The sequence below is a fragment of the Vespa velutina genome, chromosome 24, assembly GCF_912470025.1.
Source record: "Vespa velutina chromosome 24, iVesVel2.1, whole genome shotgun sequence".
NCBI classification, from domain to species: domain Eukaryota; kingdom Metazoa; phylum Arthropoda; class Insecta; order Hymenoptera; family Vespidae; genus Vespa; species Vespa velutina.
Window position 1 is genome coordinate 1,017,855 of NC_062211.1, and position 22,086 is coordinate 1,039,940.

General features: G+C 29.7%; 3 protein-coding genes and 1 long non-coding RNA gene across 10 annotated transcripts in view; 2 read left to right on the forward strand and 2 right to left on the reverse strand.

Annotated features, from left to right (window-relative positions):
• Positions 1 to 8,221, forward strand: part of LOC124957132 — a 20,583-nt gene extending 12,362 nt beyond the window's left edge. The window contains exons 2-5 of one of the 2 annotated variants that reach the window (XR_007103460.1): positions 2,470 to 2,540; positions 2,701 to 3,256; positions 7,424 to 7,572; positions 8,032 to 8,221. This is a non-coding gene — a long non-coding RNA (uncharacterized LOC124957132). The remainder of the gene's footprint in view (positions 1 to 2,469; positions 2,541 to 2,700; positions 3,257 to 7,423; positions 7,573 to 8,031) is intronic. The other variant, XR_007103459.1, reaches the window with a different exon arrangement.
• The window catches only part of LOC124957125 (serine-rich adhesin for platelets-like), a 20,692-nt gene extending 10,085 nt beyond the window's left edge, over positions 1 to 10,607 (reverse strand). The window contains exons 1-11 of one of the 3 annotated variants that reach the window (XM_047513847.1): positions 10,130 to 10,607; positions 8,003 to 8,151; positions 7,760 to 7,933; positions 7,228 to 7,640; positions 6,615 to 7,068; positions 6,198 to 6,538; positions 5,799 to 6,004; positions 5,389 to 5,674; positions 5,095 to 5,234; positions 4,743 to 4,892; positions 25 to 3,186 (exon numbers count right to left, since the gene is read on the reverse strand). In XM_047513847.1, coding sequence (XP_047369803.1) covers positions 25 to 3,186; positions 4,743 to 4,892; positions 5,095 to 5,234; positions 5,389 to 5,674; positions 5,799 to 6,004; positions 6,198 to 6,538; positions 6,615 to 7,068; positions 7,228 to 7,640; positions 7,760 to 7,933; positions 8,003 to 8,125 — 5,449 coding nt within the window. In that variant the 5' untranslated portion in view covers positions 8,126 to 8,151; positions 10,130 to 10,607. Of the gene's footprint in view, positions 1 to 24; positions 3,187 to 4,742; positions 4,893 to 5,094; positions 5,235 to 5,388; positions 5,675 to 5,798; positions 6,005 to 6,197; positions 6,539 to 6,614; positions 7,093 to 7,227; positions 7,641 to 7,759; positions 7,934 to 8,002; positions 8,152 to 10,129 lie in introns of all 3 variants that reach the window. The other 2 variants (XM_047513846.1, XM_047513845.1) reach the window with 2 other exon arrangements.
• Positions 10,608 to 10,892: 285 nt separating this feature from the next.
• Positions 10,893 to 19,868, forward strand: LOC124957126 (RNA cytidine acetyltransferase). 2 transcript variants are annotated; one of them, XM_047513849.1, is made up of 18 exons: positions 10,893 to 11,185; positions 11,401 to 11,664; positions 11,740 to 11,898; positions 11,994 to 12,230; positions 12,301 to 12,505; positions 12,599 to 12,720; positions 12,832 to 12,968; positions 13,058 to 13,342; positions 13,423 to 13,504; positions 13,581 to 13,697; positions 13,791 to 13,967; positions 14,056 to 14,203; positions 14,360 to 14,504; positions 14,607 to 14,818; positions 14,900 to 15,072; positions 15,161 to 15,409; positions 15,512 to 15,653; positions 19,287 to 19,868. In XM_047513849.1, exons 1-18 carry the CDS (start codon positions 11,078 to 11,080, stop codon positions 19,391 to 19,393), a joined length of 3,069 nt encoding a protein of 1,022 aa, XP_047369805.1. In that variant the 5' UTR covers positions 10,893 to 11,077; the 3' UTR covers positions 19,394 to 19,868. The 2 variants fall into 2 exon arrangements, with proteins under 2 accessions (XP_047369805.1, XP_047369804.1); XM_047513848.1 differs by lacking the exon at positions 19,287 to 19,868 and having other exon boundaries at positions 10,912 to 11,185; positions 15,512 to 15,823.
• Positions 15,506 to 21,922, reverse strand: LOC124957128 (nuclear fragile X mental retardation-interacting protein 1). 3 transcript variants are annotated; one of them, XM_047513858.1, is made up of 7 exons: positions 21,710 to 21,922; positions 21,144 to 21,576; positions 20,602 to 20,796; positions 17,149 to 17,447; positions 16,694 to 16,923; positions 16,408 to 16,602; positions 15,506 to 16,249 (listed from the first exon to the last, which is right to left on the reverse strand). In XM_047513858.1, exons 2-7 carry the CDS (start codon positions 21,546 to 21,548, stop codon positions 15,894 to 15,896), a joined length of 1,680 nt encoding a protein of 559 aa, XP_047369814.1. In that variant the 5' UTR covers positions 21,549 to 21,576; positions 21,710 to 21,922; the 3' UTR covers positions 15,506 to 15,893. The 3 variants fall into 3 exon arrangements, with proteins under 3 accessions (XP_047369814.1, XP_047369813.1, XP_047369812.1); XM_047513857.1 differs by having other exon boundaries at positions 21,144 to 21,589; XM_047513856.1 differs by having other exon boundaries at positions 15,512 to 16,249; positions 21,144 to 21,555; positions 21,710 to 21,920.
• Positions 21,923 to 22,086: the final 164 nt, after the last annotated feature.

Here is a 22,086-nt window from a genome sequence, read left to right on the forward strand (position 1 = left end):
CAACATCGACGGACGCTGCGTTACCATTAGCATTTAAATCGTCGGGCGAGCTCGAACGTCGTTCAGGTATGATATCTTGATCGGAATCGCTTCTCCTCTTATCTTGCTGATAATCAGATTCAGGTGAATTCTCTTTGGATGAGGTAGATTCCATCGGAGGATTAATATCTTCTTCTTCTTCTTCATCTTCTTCATAATTAATCTTCTCTTCGTCCACCACCATTATTATATCCTCGTCTTCCGTGATTTTATTAACTTCTTCGGATATTTTATCGTCTTCGTTAATTATTTTAATCGTATCGTCGTCCAAATTTTCGTCGACTTTAGACGTACTTTGTAATTTCAATTTCTCATCCAATTTCTCCTCGACCTCTACCAATGGCTCGAGATCAGATGATTCTTTACGAGAAGTTTCACTTTCGATCATGGGTAGATTCTTTTTCTTAAATATTGAGACCCTCGGGTTATTAGTAAGTAACTCCTCGATCTTTTTTTCCATCTCCGCATTCGCATTCAATTCCTCAGCTGCTTCTTGCAATTTTTCAGTTGTTACCTTTCGCGAACAATAATACAATGGTTTCGCATCGAAAGCGGTTGCGTCGGTTGTTCTTAAACCATCCCTTGGCTTTTTCGCGATCGTGTTAACTGTTTTATGACGGGACGACATCTGATTCCAAGTCATTTTGACTTTATGCATATAATTCATCTTCATAATCTCAAAATCATTGTCTATTCTAGCCGGTCCTTCTAAAAAACTTGTAGTTTCTTGATCTGAACACTTATCGAGTTCCTCAGAGAGAATTTTGGATTTGTTTCTTGTAGTCTCTTGATCACACGATTCACATTTTCTCTCCTGATCTTCCGTCGGATCTTTTTCTAAAAGATTTGACTCTGTTATCCATGTTTCATTGATCACCTCGGCATCCTTCTTCTTTTTATTTCCTTTCATCTTACAAACTTGTTTACCATGGATATCCATCCACGTGATGTCCTTCGGTTTCTTATTGATTTTGGATTTACACGTTTGCTCCAATTGAATACTTTCTTGTTGCACGTTTGGAAAACTAATTGTACTTTTTTTCTGATTTGACGTTGATACTACAGTTGAGAGATCAACGTTCTGAGTTTCATCATTGATATTCTTTTCTTGACATTTTTTTGATATTGACCAACAATGCTTCTGAATTTCCACTCTACCGATCTCCTTCGAATCTTCTTCTATAACAACGATATCCTTTCGTTTCTTCGTACCTTTCGATTTACTCGCTGTATGCTCACCACGAATAGTCTCTGAAGAGACTTTAGCTACAGAACCAAAACGTTTCTCGCCAATAGCAATTTGCTGAGTTTCTTCTGTTGCCTTCTTATCGAAATGTTTACTCGATGCAATCCATTTGTCCGTAGGATCGACCATAACCCTTACTTCTACTTTGTCGGTCGTGTTATCTTCAATCACAAAAATATCTTTTCGCCTTTTAGTAGCTTTCGATTTGGAACTACGAATGGTTTCTTGTGATTTAATATTAGGATTTTGCTCGTCCGCCTTTGTTGGACACATTATTGTTGTTGTTGTTGTTGTTGTTGTTGCTGTTGTTGTTGTTGTTGTTGTTATTGCTGTTGTTGTTGTTTCTAAGGGGGATGCGCAAACGTCGGAATGCTGAATATGTTCGAGATCATCGTCGGAGGACAATGTATGTTTACTCTGTCCCTTAGACGATATAGAGCAATCCTCGTCAGATTTTTCCACATTACTGATGGACGTTGTTCCTAAATTATATTTATTATCAGGTATCTCTACAAGTTCCGATGTATGTATATATTCCAGATCATCATCGGATATGGTACTTTTACTATTTTTCCTTTGTGTAACTGGCGAGGTATCGGAATAACTAGGTAAATCCATGAATTTTTCTGAATTCTCACGATCGGATGATTCACGGACACGCATTAATTCCGAACGTTGAATATGTTCGATATCCTCGTCCGAATGATCGGACACTGTAGAATCTTTGATGGGACAATTGCTATCTACCAAATGATACTCCATAGAATTAAAATCGTCCGATGGAATTGTCTCGTTTTCTTCCTTGCATTCGACATTTGCAATACCATCATCATTAGCATTAGGTTTATCTAATTCTACGAAAGATCGATCAGTGCTGCCACAGCAACCTTCTGATTCTTTGATAGTATCCGTGTCCTTCGATTTGGATTTGCACTTTGTATTCTCAGTTACCTTTTGATCCAACTTATGATCGGTTTTTGAAACACATTCATCATTCAACCTACATTTATCTTCTTTCGATAAATCACAATGTTTTTTACCGATACAATTATTTTTTGTGTCTGTATTACACCGAGTAGGGTCCTCTATAACGACACTATCATCTTGTTCCTTTACAATGTATTTGTCGATTCGTGTTCTCAATTCTTTAACAGGTTGTTTCGAGGTCTTCGTTGTTTTTTCAGTATCTTTACTCTGATGCCGCGAAGAAGAAGGAGAATAGAAGGAGAAGGAAGAGGATGAGGAGGAAGAGAAGGTTTGTTGATTCTTGACTCGCATTTGAGGATTAGCTTTTTCACAAGACAGCCTGTTCTCCATTAGTACGACGCTGTCCTCGTCATAATTAACAACGTATTTAGCTTTGGCTATGCTTTTCTCTTGAGTCTCAGCGTGTTCATATTTATTACTTCTTTTAGATCGAGCAGTACTTTCTTTGGCTTCTGTCATGGGACTGCTCGGTATCTCACCTTGTTCAGCGCAAAGACTCAGGCCACTTGGAACATCTCGAAAAGCATCCTCTCTCTCGAAATCGATAGAACAATTCCCCGCTGACTTCATCGATGCCACTTCGACGCAAAGCTCCTTTCTTTCTTTAATATCTCGAATATTCTCATCTGGTACACTGTCAATAGCTGGTTCGCTTGCGGAACGCATCTCAGCACAGATCTCTGTTAGATCACGTAACGTTTGATAACACGGTGGCTCAAGATCACCGAGCGAGGCCGGCCCCTCTTCTGCACAAACGCTCCTCGGTGCTTCAGGAACTAGACTCTCCTCCGCGGAATCGAACTCTTGACTAGAGCTGACGTCCTCTTCGTCAGCAGACACGGTTATCACGGTGCCAAGAGGGTTGACGACTTTAGTTACTGGCTGACCCACCCTCTCAAATACCGAGCGCCTCCCTGATAACAGAAAAGCCGTTGGCAGGTATCAAAATCGAGTTACGTATTGTTCAACTTTGCTTTGATGCACGTAAGTATACTCTTGTCGTAGTTGGCATTAAAGATGTTTGGGTTTTTAGAGAAATAGAAAGAAAGATAGATAGATAGACAGAGAGAGAGAGAGAGAGAGAGAGAGAGAATGAGAAGAAAAATCTATCAAAAAAAAAAAAAAAAAAAAAAAAAAAAAGAAAAAAAAAAAGAAAGAAAAGAACAACGAATCAACTATAGCACGAGCACTGCGACGAGAGCGAACGGTGGTGCTGGCAAAGCGTATTATATACGAAAGGAAAAATCTCTAATTTCAAAATTGCTTCATCTTTTTTTTTCTTTTTTCATTAGATATTCCCTTTAAAAATTTGATTTACTTTCCACACTGCACACCGGAAAAGCATTGACGTTGCTGATCCAATGCTCTAATGCTGGAATAAAGCATTAAGAAAGGAAATATATGTATTCTCTGTATACTTAGGAAACACATAAATGTTAAATTAAGAGTCTCTTTTTAGACTCTATCTAATTGGAAACTATATACACTGGTTAGTGAAAATTGTAACGTACAGTGCTTGAATAGAATTTTTCCAGTGTGTTTTTGAATTTACTTTTTCATACCGTGTTGTGATATGTTAGTGATCAGACATAGTTATAGGGATAAAAACGAAGATACCTGCCTCTGGCCAGTTCTGTGTACAATTCTTAAGATGCAAGCGACCATCCTTTCACCCCGTGCAGAGATCAGAATTGCGTCAATATTCTTTTTCGTGATACGTTTTTTTTTTTGTTTTATATTTGTTTATTTGTTTCTATTTATTATTTTCGCAAGGGATATATCGAATCGAGTGATATACTATTATATATACTATAGAATTTTACTAAACATTACAACAAATTCTATTGTTCTTTTTCAATCGATTATATAAAAATTGTACGGTCATATTTAAAATACGTACTAATGTTCACCTAATGTTTATAAGTGTAAACATTATTTGTTGAGAAGGAAAATAGTACATGGTGATGTGTACTAGCTTTTAACGTGCACATAACTATACAAGCTTTCTAATTTTACATATTATTTTCTAAATATGGCTAGAATTAAAATGAAATTTGAAAATAAATAAATAAACAGATAAATAAATAAATAAATAAATAAATAAATAAATAAAGGAAGAAAGAAATAAAGAGAGCATCATCTTAATGACTCAAGCATGTTTAGTCAGATTATAATGGATTTGTTTCAATGTTAGATTCAAACGTGAATATGAGTTTTATACTATGCATTTAACATCTAATCAAATCAATGTATACATTTACTATTATTGATTCTATATTGTGCTTTATACATATTCAACTACTCCATATGATAGACAATATTTGAATTGGAGTTAATGAAAATATATAAGTAATCCAAACAATTTATACAAAAATTCATATTGATTTTATAATTAAATTATTAAGTAATATGAAATGTTTTTTTTTCTTTTTCCTTTTTTTTTTTTTTCTTTTTTTCAAGGATTACTTACCAGGTGCACGATGTGGAGCAATTGATGTTTCAAGCATAGCTTCTGCCAAATCTTCTCTTAATTGATTTTCACCACTGCCAACTCCAATATGTTCATTATCTAATGAATCTCCATAAGCTTCCATAAATCTTGGTGACTGTTCATAACTGCCTAAAATCCATATTAATTAAGTACACTGATTTATATATATAGTTATATAGAAATGTATAAATGCCTACTTAAATAAAAAATGATGAATCTCCTAAACTTTTCTGTATACACATTATGAATATATTTGAAAAAATATTAAAATCTTTACTAATAGCATTAGTTATTTATATATTTTAATATATATATATATATATAAACTTACTTCCTGATCCATCGATAACAACTGGAACTAAAGGTCTAGAAGCTGCATGTGGCATATTAACAGGATTTGATCTTGCTGGGCGTGAACCACCTGTAATACCAATCTCTACTGCCTCTGCTTCTACCAAGTTTACAGAAACCCTAATAATAAGTTGCTATTGTTAGAATCCTATTTTAAGCAAAGATGTTTAACGTCAATTATTTAATCATATTTGTGAAATCTATTTATAGTTGGTAATTTTTAAAGAATGATACGTTGTTTAAAAATTTTTAGAATTAAAAAGAAATAACTAACCCACTAGGTGCATTATACGTTTTGAAAACAAATTGCGGTCCCATCCATAATCGTCTATGTGGTCCAGCATGTGTTACAATTTCCACCTGACTTAACCAACCATCTTCACTTGTATCAAGTGGCTGAACATTATTGGGTACAGTAGAGACGCTAAATAAAGAACTTGCTAATGCTAAAGGTGGTACAATTTCCATAGAATTTGGAGACCTTAGAAGAGGCCATTGGCCTTTAGCTTCAACTTCTAGTTCTATCATTGTATCATCACACACTTTTTCTTTTGGTACTCCTATATGTAATAAATTGTCTTAATCAAAAACAGTGTAATTTGCCAATAAGATATCCATACTAACATATAAAATATTTTTCATTAAATATATTTCAATATTGCTACAATAAATAATAAAACATACCAGTAGCAGGTTTAGGCTCTAGATCATATTGTATCATATTTCCATGACATGCCATAATAAACAAAGAATCTACTGCTCTTTTTGCAACCTTGCTACCAGAGTCTCTTTGCGCATAAATCCAAGCTCTAGGTGGAGCAAAGCAAGCACATATCTTTAAAGGTAAAGTACCACTATCGTCAGAATGAAGCCGCTGTCTTTGCTGTGGTCTAACGGAACAAGAAATAAAAATAAAATCCACAATTAATACTATTTTATATCATATACTAGCACAATCTAATTTAATTTATATTTATTATAAATTGAACAAGATCAATTTATAATATAAAAATTTTATATGTATTTTACTAAAATCTAAGTCATAAAAATTAGCTTATCAGCGTCAATAATAATAGAAATTACCGTGGTTGAGCTTGGCTGTTGACGTGATTCAATGAGGATGGCTGTCTAATTTGTGCTAAAGGGTGCAGAATTGTTGGATGAGGATATGGTGGAAGTCTCGGATTGGAATAAGGATAGACTGATAAAGGTAATTCAGTATGAGAAACAGGAGAATGAGATCTGGTACCATCATCCGTTAAGCCTGCACTTCTGTGAAACCGTGAAAGTCTATTTACTACATGTGGAGTCAAATGAGTTCTCACTCCTACAGATCCACCATAAGGTGCAACTGGGAAAACATGAGTAGTTCCCCGAACGGTTGAAACAGCAGCCCAACGAGTATCAGCTGAGAATGTCATGTCCTACGATAAAAAAAATATAAATTGTTATAGATTGAAGTAATGGCAAGAAAAATGACAAAATAATATAATTTCTTACTTGTACTTTAGCTGTGGTATCTCCGCGATGCAAAATATAAAGATGATGAACTGCTGCCAGTGTAGGACCACCAGGATGAGGCTGAACTCTAAATATATGAAAATCATGTCCACGTTTGTCAGCCGTCATTAATAATGCACCGGTTAAATCAAAAGTCATGGCAACGATCGCATCACTATGGGCAGTGAAATGAGCAATTACTGTCTCTATAGATGTATCATCCAAATCCTTTTCCTCCTTTGCAGCTTGTAGGTCTAAAATCATGACTACACCTGGCTGTGTTACATCATTGCCCATATTATTAACAGCTAATGGTGACACTGAGTTTCCTGTTAAACTCGATGCTACTGTTTCTCCTAACCCACGTAGACCTTTTCCTAAAGACTTCGCTGCATATAAAACGGTTGCAGTGTAACTTTGTACACCTTCACCTTCGCAGCCACCACTGCTTCTTCTACCAGGCAATAATTTCTTTTCACTGTAATTAACAATATTAAATACACATGTGTGTATATATATATTTATATATATATATATATATATATATATATATATACACGTTCTTCTAAGATTGTAAATAATATTTAAAAAGAAACAAAAATAGTATGGTTACCTGTAAGCTAGCCATCTGGTTCCTAATGCGACAGGGTTGGGATTTGGTCCAGGACTAGGATAACAAGTAGTTACTGTTAAAATATCCTCAAATGTTCTTGCATCAAAGACAGCAATTTTCTCTAAAAATGTTACAACTATGGATCTCCTATTTGCCAGAATGTCACAGACAGGATTTTTAAACTTTATGTTTTTAGTTTGTTCGCCAGTTTTTAGCGAAATGAAACTAATATTGCAAAACTGTGGTCCCGGTCCAGCCGAGTCGCATATCGCTACTAATGGCCGTTTCGGTTCATATGGATCAGCATGTTCAGAGTCAGTCTTCGGATTTGGTAAAATTCTTAAGGTACGCACTATTCCTTGTCGCCATGATAACACTTCTGTTGCTTCTCCCGTTGCTGCTATTAGCCATACCTATAGATAAAAGTTAAAAAGCTTTGATAACACAATAATATTTTTAATGTTCATATTTTCTTTAAATAACTTTTTATATAATTATTACAACAATATGAAAATTCTAACAAAGTACAAACCTGTACACCAGTCGAATACCCAAGTACTAACAACAATGGTGGTGTACTTGAACCTTCATTAAAATCAGGATATAACGCTGGATCATTTATATCTGCATATTCAAATCTAGCCCAACTTATAGATTCTTTGTTATCTGTGCTGGGGGTAGTAGTATATGCCTGAAAGGATAATATCTAATAGATATAAATAGATAATTGAAAGAATTTCTTATAAAACTAAATATTTTTGATTAAAAGTACAACCTGTGGAACTATATCATTTATAATTCCAGCAACACTATCAATAATTGAACGATCAACTATTGGCTGAGGTGATACAACTTGAGCTCCTTTATGCACACTACGTCTTGGTGAATCAGCAGACATTTTTCTTTCATGAGCAATTATTTTCTCTATAAAGAAATATACAAAAAAAAAAAAAATTAATTCATCATTCTTTATAATTATTCAGTTATTCGTTAATGTAACTAATGTTTGTTTATAACCAAATATTTTTATATCATTTATTCTTATGGTCTTATTGATTTAATAATAAATATTATTCGAATAGAAAACTAAATAAATAGAATTAATTAATTATTTAGAAAATAATCATTTATAAATGTGTGATAACAATGTATAATTAAAAAATGATTTGAATTATTTAACTTACTTCATATATTCATTAATATGTTAAACGCGATATTTAAAAGGTACTACTAAAGTCATACTTCGTATTATTACTAACCGTTGCATACATACATATATGCATACATATATATATATATATATATATATATATATATATATATATTATTGTTTATAAGTTAAAAATAAGTGGAATTTTTTTTCTCAAATTAAATTATAATCGTAACATAAAGATTTAAATTATAATCAGACATTAATATTCCCATAATCGCAAATATTCCTTGGCGTGTCAAGAGGGTATATTTAACTTCCGAACATGATAACGATAACAAAGATAAATTCATTTTCGTTGAGTTCAACGATCCAGTCGTACGTATCGAATTCTCATTCATTGATCAGAAATAGCATTAATTATTACGTCGATGTATGAAATAGAACAGAGTTTAATATAATTTTCTTTGTTCTTTAAATCACTACGCAGTTCAAAATATTTTCATTCTTTTTTCTTTTTTTTTTCCACGAAGCGTGACTATTCGTAAAACACACATTTTAAATGACTATTGGAAAGTAAACAAATAAGAGTATATTATTCTCTTTTTCTAGATACGAATGACTAGATAAAAATAAAAGCCTAATGTGTCGAAAAAAAAAAAAAGAAAAAAAAAGAAAAAAGAAAAAAGAAAAAAACAGCGAAAAATAGGTGATAAAGGAACTTGAAAAAAAAATTGAACGTTTTTCTTCACAAAGAATATTATGAACTAATAATTTTTCAATAGAAGAAAGAAAGAAAGAAAAAAAAAATATATTTTAATTCATAAATAATTATTATCGTGTACGAGGAATGGCCCAAAATGGAAATATGAAAAGGAAAGAAAAGAAAAGAGAAGAAAAGGAAAAAGAAAAGAAAAAAAAATATAAAAAAAGAAAAAGAAAAAAAAAAAAAAAAAAATAAAAAAAAAAATAATAAAAATAAATAAACGATTTACCACCGTCGCGTTTTTCAGCATTACACAAAAGTGTTAACGCACTTGTTCAGGCTAATATCCGAAAGTTTATTGGTACGTCACCGATGTATTATTTAACGCTGCAGTGGGAAAGTGCATTGGTAAAGACGGTAGCAGTGGGGAGGTCTATTTTGCTTGTCGAACGGCATTGCACAATTCAACACAGCTGTTCCTAGAGAACGCACTCAGGGTCGACGAAAGAGAAAGACAAAAAAAGAAAGGTGGGGAGAATGAAAAGGAGAGAGAGAGAGAGGAAGGGAGGGGAGGAGGGGAGAAAGAGAGAGGGAAAGAGAGAGACATGAACGAATGTAGGAAGGAGAGGAGGGAGGAAGTGGGAAAGAAAGAGAAAGAGAGAGAGAGAGAGAGAAAGAAAGAGAAAGAAACAATAAAAATCGTCTTTGTCCGTGAAATACTGGATTTGGTTGAACGCTTTTATTGTGACGCTTTTGAAGAATCCAATAGCGTAGGCGTACTGCGATCGTAATATATGATGCAGGATATAATGTGACCGTGACACAACAAAGGAAAATTATTCTCTATCTTCTTCTTCCAAGGAGAAAAGAGAGAGAGAGAGATAGATAGATAGATAGAGAGAGAGAGAGAGAGAGAGAGAGAGAGAGAAAAGACGAAAAAGAACAAATATAGATAAGAAAGGAAGTGATTTTTCATATACAAAGATCCAATAAATTCCTGAGAAACACTTGATAATAATAAGAAATGATTTATCTTGAAAACTTACTTCGCGACAAGAGCCGTATTTTTCTTTCCGCGAGGCGCTTGCCACCCTCGCGCAACTGTCTACTGCGTCATTCTGTGAGCGACTGACAACAGTGCCAAGGGAACAGTGATGTCACCCCACCCGCGAAACGTCAATCTCTTTTTACTCTTTTTCTACCTTCGATCAACTTCAAGACCCTTTCAGTGATGATAGCAATAGAATACATACGCACACTAATACGCATAGACGCACTCTTTGTCATTGACACATTTGATCGTCGTTAATACTCTTTCTCCCTTTTTTCTTTACTTCCTCTTCTTTCTCTATTATTTTCACTATGTATCTATGTAAGATTAACTAGCTAGAATTCGCAATGAAAATTTCTCTACTGACATAACTTTTATAAGGTTTTTTTTTTTCTAGTTCTGGGGGAAAAAAGAAAAACAATAATCAGCTGATCGTGAAGAAATCGGTACGATATCACTGAAGTTAGATCGACGAATGGAGTGGTAGTAAGCTTTTCCCTTAATGGCTCTTAACGTTCGTATCATCGAATTCTCATTGATGATAAACGTATTCCTATTGGTTCAATTACGATTTCTTTTTATTTCGTCGACCAATCACCGAATCACATTTTTCTATGCTTTATCTAATCCTTTTTTTTCTTTTTTTTTTTTTTTTTTATATAATAATACATTTTCTTATAACTTTTTCAAGGAATTTTTTTAACCGATCAATCACATCGATATTTAATCGTAATTATCGTTTATTTAAATAATTATTATGTACCTATTTCAATGTTGATATCAAGCGATGTATTGAATAATATCGATTTATATCGATAGTAAGGAAGCGAAAAAAGATATCGATTATTACAAATTGTTCTTGTTTTTATTACTATCGCGATAACCTACCTCGTGAAATCTAATATATATATTCGAATAATAAACGTATATATTTGATAATAAAATGGTACGTAAGAAGATTGATAATCGTATACGTATCTTAATAGAAAATGGCGTTGTCACAGGACATAGAACAATGTTTATTATTGTGGGAGAAAAGGCACGAGATCAGGTACGATAATGAATATATATATATATATATGTAAAATACCACGTGTTTCTTTTAAAAACTATTTTGGTTTTTTGTTTTCATGTATGATAGTATCGTTTATTCAGGAATCACTTATTGTGTGTATATTCTAAATAAAAAAGTCTTACATGTAATGGCATTATCGAATGATATTAATGAATATTAAAATTAATGTTCTTTTTTTTTCTAATTTTTAGGTTGTCTTACTTCATCACATGTTGTCAAAATCTGTTATAAAGGCAAGACCTTCTGTATTATGGTGTTATAAAAAGGAATTAGGCTTCAGTAGTCACAGAAAGAAACGTATGAAGTCAATACAAAAGAAAATCAAATCCGGTAAACTTGACGTTAACGAAGATGATCCATTCGAATTATTTATTGTTTCTACCAACATACGTTATTGTTATTATAATGAGACTCATAAGATCTTAGGTAACACATATGGAATGTGCGTTTTACAAGTATGTATTATATACTATTAATTATTTTCTTATCATTTTTATTTATGTATAAAATTAAGGTTATGTATCTTATAGGATTTTGAAGCACTAACTCCTAATTTATTAGCAAGAACTATAGAAACGGTCGAAGGAACTGGTATTATAATTTTCCTTTTACAATCTGTAAATTCATTAAAACAATTATATACCATAAATATGGATGTTCATCAACGTTTTCGTACTGAAGCACATCAGGTTTATTTTTTTATTTATTTATTAATTTTCTTTTTTTGACTCCAAGTCCTTTTCTATGCATATAATAATATCATTTATACTTTAATTTATTATAGGATGTGGTTTGCCGTTTTAATGAAAGATTCTTATTATCCCTTGCATCGTGTAATCGATGTTTGGTTGTTGATGATCAATTAAATGTTTTACCTATATCTTCTCATAATTTAAAAATAGAGGCTATTAAAAAATCACCCTCTTCGGAAGAACAAACTGATCTGGATATTTTGAAAGAAAGTTTAAGAGATACACAACCTATTTCTGCGCTTGTTAATTGTTGTAGGACCGTTGATCAAGTATGATTTTTTTTTGTAGTTTCACATTTAAATCATATATATTGACAATTATTTAAATTAAAATTTGTAGGCAAAGGCATTATTGAAATTTATTGAGTGCATATCTGAAAAAACTTTAAGATCTACTGTATCACTGACAGCTGCCAGAGGACGTGGAAAATCTGCAGCTTTGGGATTAGCAATTGCTGGTGCTATTTCATTTGGCTATTCCAATATATATATATCTAGTCCTAGCCCTGAAAATTTAAACACGCTTTTTGAATTTGTTTTTAAAGGTATAATAAATATAAAAAACAAAGAATTTAATAATAATTAAATTATCATTTATGAGGAAATAATTATTTAATAATCATTGTATATATTTGTAGGCTTTGATGCTTTAGGATATCAAGAACATCTTGATTATGGTTTAGTTCAGTCCACAAATCCTGAATTTAATAAAGCTACAGTAAGAGTCAATGTTTTTCGAGATCACCGGCAAACCATTCAGGTAATTTAATCATTTCCAATTTTTTAATAAAATTCTATTATTTCTCTAAAATGAGAATACAAAAAAAAATAGAAGTATATATATATATATATATTTTATATATTTTTATAGTATATACATCCAACTGACACACACAAATTAAATCAAGCAGAATTACTTGTAATCGATGAGGCAGCAGCTATTCCTCTACCATATGTAAAAGCTATGTTAGGCCCATATTTAATATTTCTTGCATCGACTATAAATGGGTAAATCTATTGATGTTAAAAGTTGATAAATATTTAATACTAATTAATTATCCGTTTACAATTTCTTTTTTATTTTATTTTTATAATAGTTATGAAGGAACAGGCCGTTCTTTATCATTAAAATTGCTTCAGCAGTTAAGGACACAAACTGTTGGATCTAATAGTCATGGAAAAAATGATAAAGAACAAAATGAGAAAACTTTAATAGGAAGACAGTTATATGAGATGACACTTGAAGAATCGATTCGTTATAAACCTGGAGATGCTGTTGAACAATGGTTGACAGAATTACTCTGTTTAAATGCAACTACATATTCCTCCATTCTTTCTGGATGTCCACCTCCAGATACATGCCAATTATATTACATAAATAGGTAGTTCTTATTAAAAATAATTATTATCTTGGTAATGTTTTCTTAATATATATAGAGATTATATCAAGTTCTATTTCTAGAGATACATTGTTCTCTTATCATAAAGCATCTGAATTATTTCTTCAAAAATTGGTAGCCTTGTATGTTGCGTCACATTATAAGGTAAATTTTATAAATATATAATTTCTATTTATATCTAAATATAAATACCATATCGTAAAATTAATATAATTTTCAGAATAGTCCAAATGATTTACAAATGATGTCTGATGCGCCAGCTCATCATTTATTTTGTCTATTAGGTCCGGTTGATATAAATAGAAAAGCATTACCTGAAATATTAGCTGTCATTCAGGTACATTCATAAGCATTATTAATGCATGCAATAGAAAAAAAAAAAAAAAAAAAAAAAAAAAACATATATACATAAATTTCATACAATATGTAGGTCTGTTTAGAAGGTGAAGTTAGCAAAGCTACTATAACTGATGGTTTAGGTCGTGGCCGAAGAGCTGCCGGTGATCTAATACCATGGACAATTGCTCAACAATATCAAGATCAAGATTTTCCAACTTTAGCAGGAGCTCGTATTGTTCGTATTGCAACTCATCCTGATTATCAAGGAGTATGTAATATTATATACTTAAATAATTAATCTCTTTTTAAACATGTAACGTAAAGTTATATATTTTTATGTCCATTTAAATTTTTAGATGGGTTATGGTACTCGAGCATTAGAACTTTTGAAGCAGTATTATGAAATGAACATTTTTGATATTAATGAGATAGAAATTGAAAAGCAACAAACAGAAATTGATTCAGTTCAAGACGAAGAAGTAGGATTATTAGAGGAGACTATTGGTAATAATAATAATAATAATAATAATAATAATATTATTTTTTTTTTTTTTTTTTTTTTTTGTATACAATAAGACTCACTTTATATAAACATATATATTATGTGAGAATTATGTTTAATTCGAACATAATGGCAATTAAAAAATAATCTTTTCGTAGAACCACGAGCTTCTCTTCCACCTCTTCTTTTAAAACTATCCGAAAGAAAGGCAGAAAATTTAGATTATATTGGTGTATCTTTCGGTATAACAGAACAACTTTTAAAATTTTGGAAAAGGTCTTCATTCGTACCTGTATATATAAGGTTTGTTTAAAAAAAAAAAAAAAAGAGTATCTCAAGATACTGTTTCTACTTATAATTAATCAGTAAGTTATTTTCTAATAACATTAATAATGTTTCTCTTAGACAAACCTCGAACGATATAACAGGAGAACATTCGTGTATAATGTTATACAAGATAAATTCAGATCAAGAAACTGATAACAATTGGTTAAGCGCTTATTGGAAAGATTTTCGTCGTCGTTTTATAACGTTACTTTCTTATTCGTTCAATACATATCCAGCTTCTTTATCTTTGAGTATTTTAACTAATAAGGCTGTACCCGTAGAATCTATTAGTATGCATAACTTTTTTTATTATTATTAATATCTCTTTTGAATGATCTTAACATATATAAATTATTTCCAATGTATTTTAGCATTAACGAAAGAAATATTGGACGTGTATTTCACGTCTTATGATTTAAAACGATTAGATATGTACAGTAATAATATGGCAGATTATCATTTAATTATGGATTTATTACCTTCATTGGGACGTTTATATTATTTAAATATGATGGGTGATATACATTTTTCTCCAGCACAATTGGTAAACATAATTATATTATTTATCATTATTTAATATTTTTATATTGTTTTTTTAAATTTATACAAATATCCCTTTGTATGTTTATTAGGCAATTATATTAGGTTTGGGATTGCAACATAAAACTGTTGACAAATTAGCTGAAGAATTAAATTTACAATCGTCACAGTTACTTGGTTTATTTAATCGTATTATACGTAAATCAATACAATATCTTAATTCGATTGCTGAACGTTTTATTGAGAGTGTTATAATGGACAAAAAATTGACAAATGATAACGCTCAATTGAATCCATTAGCAGGGCAAAGTTTACACGAGGAATTAGAAGCAGCTGAAAAGGTTTGTAACATTATATTTTTATTCTTAGGATAAATAAAATACAATCTGTATTATAAGATATTAATTTTTTTTTTTTTTTTTTTTTCTTTTTTTTTATAATAGGAATTAAAAAGAAAACAAAAAGCTGAATTAGAAAAATTAAAGAAAGAAAATTTAGATCAATATGTAATAAAGGGGAGCGAATCTGATTGGAACAATGCACTTTCTGGTAAAAAGAGTAAAAATCTGATCTCTGTTAAAAGTGGTGAGAAGAGGCCAGGAGAAAATGATATTGATTTGAAAGAACCTCAGAAAAAACAGAAAAAAGAGAGAAAACAGAAAAAATAAAAATTAAATGGTAACATTAATTATTGTGTCTTTCAATCTTTACATTTGTACATCCTTACAGATCTTTTATTAAAATATATTTATAAATAAATACAATAGTATTATATATAGATATTAGAAAGAAATTTTTAATTAAAATCGTTTATAAGTATAATAACTAGTCACAGTCGAAAAAATTATTATCCACTATATATTTTATACACTGACAGATCATATTTCTTTCATGTTGTATAGATCTAGAAAGTAACCTCTGCAATAAATTTAAACTATTTTTATTATTCCTTTTATTATTGATAACTGTGTTCTTTGTACGTATATTATATGGTTGAGTTTCTTTTTCCTTTCTATTAGATTTATCAAAAATATTAGATATTTTTTTGTTTGATACTGTGTCAGATAATGTATTATAATTATTGACACTTTGTTCAGGATTTAACACTTTTTCTTCCATAATTTTCTTTTGATCTAAACATATTTTAGATTTTTTTATAGGTATTTCTTCTGGCATCTCGTCTGTAAAAAAAAAAAAAAAAACATAAATAAAAATCGAATAAATCTATATCTTATTTTTATTTATATCAATATATATATATATATATATATATATATATATATATATATATATATATATATATATATAAAATAAATTCATTAACTTATAATGCGATTACCTTCACTTTCATAGTCCGCTACTAAGCTGCACGTTAAAGTATTTTTTATTGGACTAGTTATCAAATTACTTTCAATTAGTATATCTTCCTCATCAGAGATATTAAATGTACTTTCTATAATTGCATCAGCAGTAGTAGATTTTGTTTCCGAATGTTCTTCGTTTAAACTTTCATTAGAGTCATCATTTAGACAAGCTAAAAAAATAATAACATCAAATACATAGCGTATACTTATTTTGTATATATCATGTACTCAAATATATCCAATAATTATAATTAAACTGACATGTTCCTGGAAATGAAATTAGACCTCTGTAAATATTTGTAACAGGTGCTATATTCTCATATTTCGGTATTCGCCGTTTACGATTTCTTCGTTTTCTTTCTGTACAAGTGTTTATTTTATTTGTCCTTGGTCGAACAAATCTTTGCTCTTGTTTGATTATTTCACCTCGTTGTATTTTCTTTAATTCTGCATTTTTTTGTTCTTCTATATTTGCTTTTGTAGGATATTTCCTATGTTTTATGAAATTTAATATAAACATTTCAAATATAATATTACGGTTGTGCACTAAATACCAAAAATATATAATAATCTATTGAGATATTTTAATTACACAGCAATTTCTTTTTTATATGAAAACTATATTTCTTTATCTTTTAATTTCACCATAATAATTAAATATTTAATATATAATATATAAATAATTAAGAAGTTATAATTATTGTATTAGATATTACCTTTTCCTTTCAGCAATCCACTTTTGAATATCTTCTGGTGTCGATAAATTTTTCATTCTTTGATATAACCCAGTACTATGTTGCATACTAATATGTTTTTCAACAAGTAATGGGTGAGCAGTAAAGGTACAACCATCTATACCACATAACTTATGTGTATTTACATGTTCTGATAATGTATCTTTTGATGGAAAATCTCTATCACATACTTCACAATAGTATTGTTGATCTTCATCTGAACTTTCATAATTTTCATCTCTTTTGTCATATGGTTCATCATTGTTTGGATAAAGATGTGCCTAAAAATTGTGACCTTGGTATTTGATAAAAATAAATTACATACACATATACACACACACACACATATATATATATATTTTTGTTTTTTTTTTTGTTTTTTTTTTTTTTTTTCAATAAATAATGATATACTTTCAGAAATGAGACAACCACATAGAATTATCTTATAACAAGTTATGTTATATTTACCTTTTTTGACCCATCGAAAGTTAGTATCGTCTAAATCACCGATGTAATATTTCTTGTTTATTATTATATTCAATCTCATTTAACTTTTTATTATCTTTTATACAAAATTATGATTTAGACCACTTCATAAACTTTCAAAGGTTCAATTACCATCTTATTATAAACATTGTTCATTTCATAATAAAATAATTTTGTTTGTTAAAATCTTTGAAGAATTTGATTATTTAAAAATGAATATTTGAAAAAAGCAATCATTAACAATTTAAAATTATATGCTAAATAATTATTGTCTTTGAAAAAAATATGGTAGGATTCATGTTTAATAATTCCAGGGTATTCAGAAATTGCAATTTTTTTTTCTTTTCTTAACTGGAAGAAGTCATTTAGAAATATAAAAAATCTAAAACCATAGTAATTTCATCAATTGAAATTCATTCTGATGATATCAGAATGATTACAAAACAATAACTATAAAACTTATATCAAAAAGACCTTAAAGAATGAAGTGGCTATTTATATATTATTAATATTTGATCAATATAAAAATTGCTTTCATATTTAATAATCAAATTAATACTTTTCATACCTTTCGTAGAAATTAAATTTTATAATATATATAAGATACTTATGTATATACAATATCGCAATGTAGATGTGTGCTCAATATAGGCAAATATTTTGTATTGTATCAGTAAAAATTTCTAAAATATAATTAATAATTGTATATTGAATTTTTCGTTTGTATTTAGAATATACATAAAAATATTTTCATAATTCAGAACGATTGTGTTAGTACACAAATAGATTTTCTTAGAAGCTTAAAGAGTAATAGGGATACCAAAATTATTATAACTTGTAGAAATATGATTTATTCTTACATTATGCATTTTAGTTACAAATTTATGCTTTTCTCAGTAGTGTGTGTTCATTTGGAAGTCACGTTTATGAAATAAATAAAAATATATTTAGTAATTATAGAAGTATAGTCACATATACATTGACAAACCAGTCTAAAAATTGTACCATATATTTACTACAGAGCCACAAGCTATCTAAATATTAAATTTACTTTTAATTGATCTTATAATTTAATCTTGTATATATAAATATATGTCTTATAATCTTATTAACATTTTTATTTCAATTAACTTATTAATGAGGAATGTTATAGCTCGCAGCACTGTAATATTTTTAAAGAGCAATTTAAAGAGCCATTGAAAAATTTATTTAAGCTGTTAGTTTTTTCATGTTATATAAATAAAGGTTGCAAATATTCAATATGATTACACTAAGTATTTTTAACATACAAAGCTGTAAACATTATACATCTACAAATGAATACTACTTTATAAGAGAAAAGTTAAATGACTTTAAATTACAAGTACTATATAAAAATCTAACATATGTGTATTTCTTCGATATTAAATGCTAATAGTTTATCAAATTATATTGCATATCATAAAAGAAATCAAATAACATATATACTTAAGCTATGGATGTAAATGAAAAAAATTTATATTTATATTATCCTGATAAAAAATGCAGTAGAGAGAGGAGACAGTATAAATTCTATAATATATTCGTCTAGAGTAGACTTGCAAATAATATACAAAAATATCGAAGTAATTATTTTAAATTTATAAAACATATAGAAAAAGAAAAAAAAAAAAAAAAAAAAAAAAAAAAAAAAAAAAACAGAAAAGTGAAAAGAGAAAAGAAAAATAAAAGAAAAACAAAATCTAATCGTTCTGAAATTTGAAAACAGAATACTGTGTCGTATAAAAATTAAATTGTTCAATTCTTTATAGGAGGAGTAGCCTGAAGCTTAAGACTGTGCCTGTTCGCTGGAAGGCTGCGTCTCCTCCATTTGCTCCATTTGCTCTGATTGCTCAGGCGCATTCTCAGTTTTCTGAACACCCTCGGATTCATTCGTATTCTTATCATCTGTTTTCTGACCACCCTGTAACCAAAGCAATCCAGCTGTCAAGAGAACAAATCAAAAAATAATTTTGGATTCAATGTTTACATAACACTCTATATGTTGTATCATACGGACGATATAACAGTAATATACCTTTGATCCAAGGTTCTGTCAGACTTAAACAAAATAGAGATAATAAAGATTGTTCGGCGTTTACTGCTAGAAGATTCATATTGGTACAAGGTAATATAATTGGTATAAATTGGAAAAATATCATATATGTAATATTGATTGACATGAAATAGTACTTAATAAATAATAAAATATTAGAATAATCAACTTTTATAAATATATTGATACTAATAATCTTGTATTTTATATTTCATATTTAAATATCCTAAGGGAGATAAATAATAAGTACCAATAGAAAAAAATATTATGAAAAAATATAAAATATAGAGAAAACATTAAAGATTAACATGTTCTCTAATTTATAATTTATATTACTAGATCTTAATCTTAGATGCTAAAATTATAAGCAAAAAAGTGATGCAACTACTAACCATAGAAGAATTTAAGCAATAATAGATTTCAGTTTAGGAAAATGTTTTCATAATATTTTCAGATCTTTTTTATCACATTAAGTCAATAGTTATTATGAACTATGTTATAAGAAAAGTTCATTTATACATATATAAGAAATGATAACATTTGTACAAAAAAAGAAAAAATAAAGGGGAAAAAAAAAGAAAAAAAAGAGAAAAAAGAAAAAAAAGAGAGAAAGAAAAGAAAAAAAAAAAAAAAGAAAAAGAAATTACTTATAGTTTATAAAAAATATATAAAAAGCAATATTAAATTTTTATACAATGCTTAGTTAAAAGGTGGTCTGACCAATAATTGATTTTATATTGGCAATGAAAATCTTTAATCTCTTATTTAACTATTACTATAGTATATACGTTTGTTAAAAATTATTTACATTTTTTTTTTTTATAATTAAAGCTTAAATTGCAAAGTAGCAGTGAATAGGAAAAAAAAAAAGATACCTGTTCAGGATGTTTAGTAACAAGATATTCATTCTTTGCATCTCTTATCATTCTTGTGACTTTATTGCGTAGATCCTTAAATTCTCCCCATTCTTTTGCATCCTTATTCTTCTTTGCCTTAGCATAAAGCTTATTTTTCTTTTGTATTTCACTGCGAATTTCATCTGTCATCCATGGTTTTTTTAATTCTAATTCCTAAACGACCATAATACTTTTTGATAATAATTAAAATAATAAATTTTTTTTTTTTTTTTTTTTTTTTTTTTTTGTTGCAATTATGAATTATTTTAATATTTAACATGGACGTAAAATGCTACAGTGACTATAGTATATTAATAATAATAATATTTTCTAAGTAAAATATCGAATTGTTTTGCTTATATCTTTAATAATCAAATAATTTTAAAAGTCACTCGTGCATGTATAAAAATATTTAAGAGAAATAAATTATAATGCTAACTGAATAATATAAAATAAAATTTGAAATAGACAATAGATAAAAAATTTGATAGCATACAAGCTAAAGGCAGTATAACACATACCTCAAGCTTGATGACTTTCTTGGCATTATTTAATACTTTGCCTTTGACCGTTCCATTTCTAGTAGAGAACCTTGGCCTCATGTGTGGTAAAATTTGTGGTGGTAAGACTCTCCGAGGCCATGGACACATAAGTGGACCTCGAGGTCCTGCCATAGGTGGTAACGGTGCCCTACCTGGTGGAAAAAGCGGTAGTGGTCCACCAGGTTGGGCCACACCGCCTAGTCTAGGGGGAGGAGGCAATCTCTGTCTCATCGGGCCAAGGATTGCGCTCATTGGAGGTAGCGGCATTCTCGGAGGCATACCTGGTGGTGGAAGTCTAGCACCAAATCTTGGAGGCGGAGGTAGTCGTATACCGGCCGGTGGAAGTCTTGGTCCCAAGAGAGGACCTCTGTTTAACGGACTCATATTTCCTCTTCAAAATAATATTAGCACACTTGTAAATTCGACTAAATTAGAATCGATGAGAATTATTCTTTTTTTCTAAGGTTATGATCAACGGCTTCACGCACTTTGTATACGCGGGATAACAAAGTACGTATGGCGTATAGTTATTGTTAAACACTTACGTCTTTTACAACACCCTTGTTAATATCGATGGTTATTTAAAGTCGTTAATATCGTGAATTTCACGTCAGAATACAATATCTTCGAGCACTAGTTTCACACGCTAAACAACGAAATATCGCAACGCAATGGAAGTATTCAATGTTTTTCAAGAATAAATGTGATAGAAATAACCGTACAGATGTAACTACATTTTTATTGCGCATGCGCGCATTTGTAAGGAATAGGAAGTTCTTAACCATTTCCGGCGAGTTTTTATTTTTTCTTTCCGGTCCTCTTTTATTTATTTTCAAATAAACATTTTATTGTTAACGGTCGAAAATAAATGAAATGCAAAAAATTCAATATCCTTAAAGGAAAAGAAAAGACTTGCGAAATT

What these genes read in the sequence shown, in the direction of transcription:
- LOC124957126 (XM_047513849.1), top strand. Translation starts at nt 11,078, where the DNA reads ATGGTACGTAAGAAGATTGATAATCGTATACGTATCTTAATAGAAAAT. An exon ending in ATGGAATGTGCGTTTTACAA is followed by an intron (nt 11,665 to 11,739) that starts GTATGTATTATA and finishes TGTATCTTATAG; the next exon opens with GATTTTGAAGCACTAACTCC. An exon ending in CTTGCATCGACTATAAATGG is followed by an intron (nt 12,969 to 13,057) that starts GTAAATCTATTG and finishes TTTTTATAATAG; the next exon opens with TTATGAAGGAACAGGCCGTT.
- LOC124957128 (XM_047513858.1), bottom strand. Translation starts at nt 21,548, where the DNA reads ATGAGTCCGTTAAACAGAGGTCCTCTCTTGGGACCAAGACTTCCACCG. An exon ending in AGAAAGTCATCAAGCTTGAG is followed by an intron (nt 20,797 to 21,143) that starts GTATGTGTTATA and finishes ATGGTCGTTTAG; the next exon opens with GAATTAGAATTAAAAAAACC. An exon ending in TGGATTGCTGAAAGGAAAAG is followed by an intron (nt 16,924 to 17,148) that starts GTAATATCTAAT and finishes CATAAAACATAG; the next exon opens with GAAATATCCTACAAAAGCAA.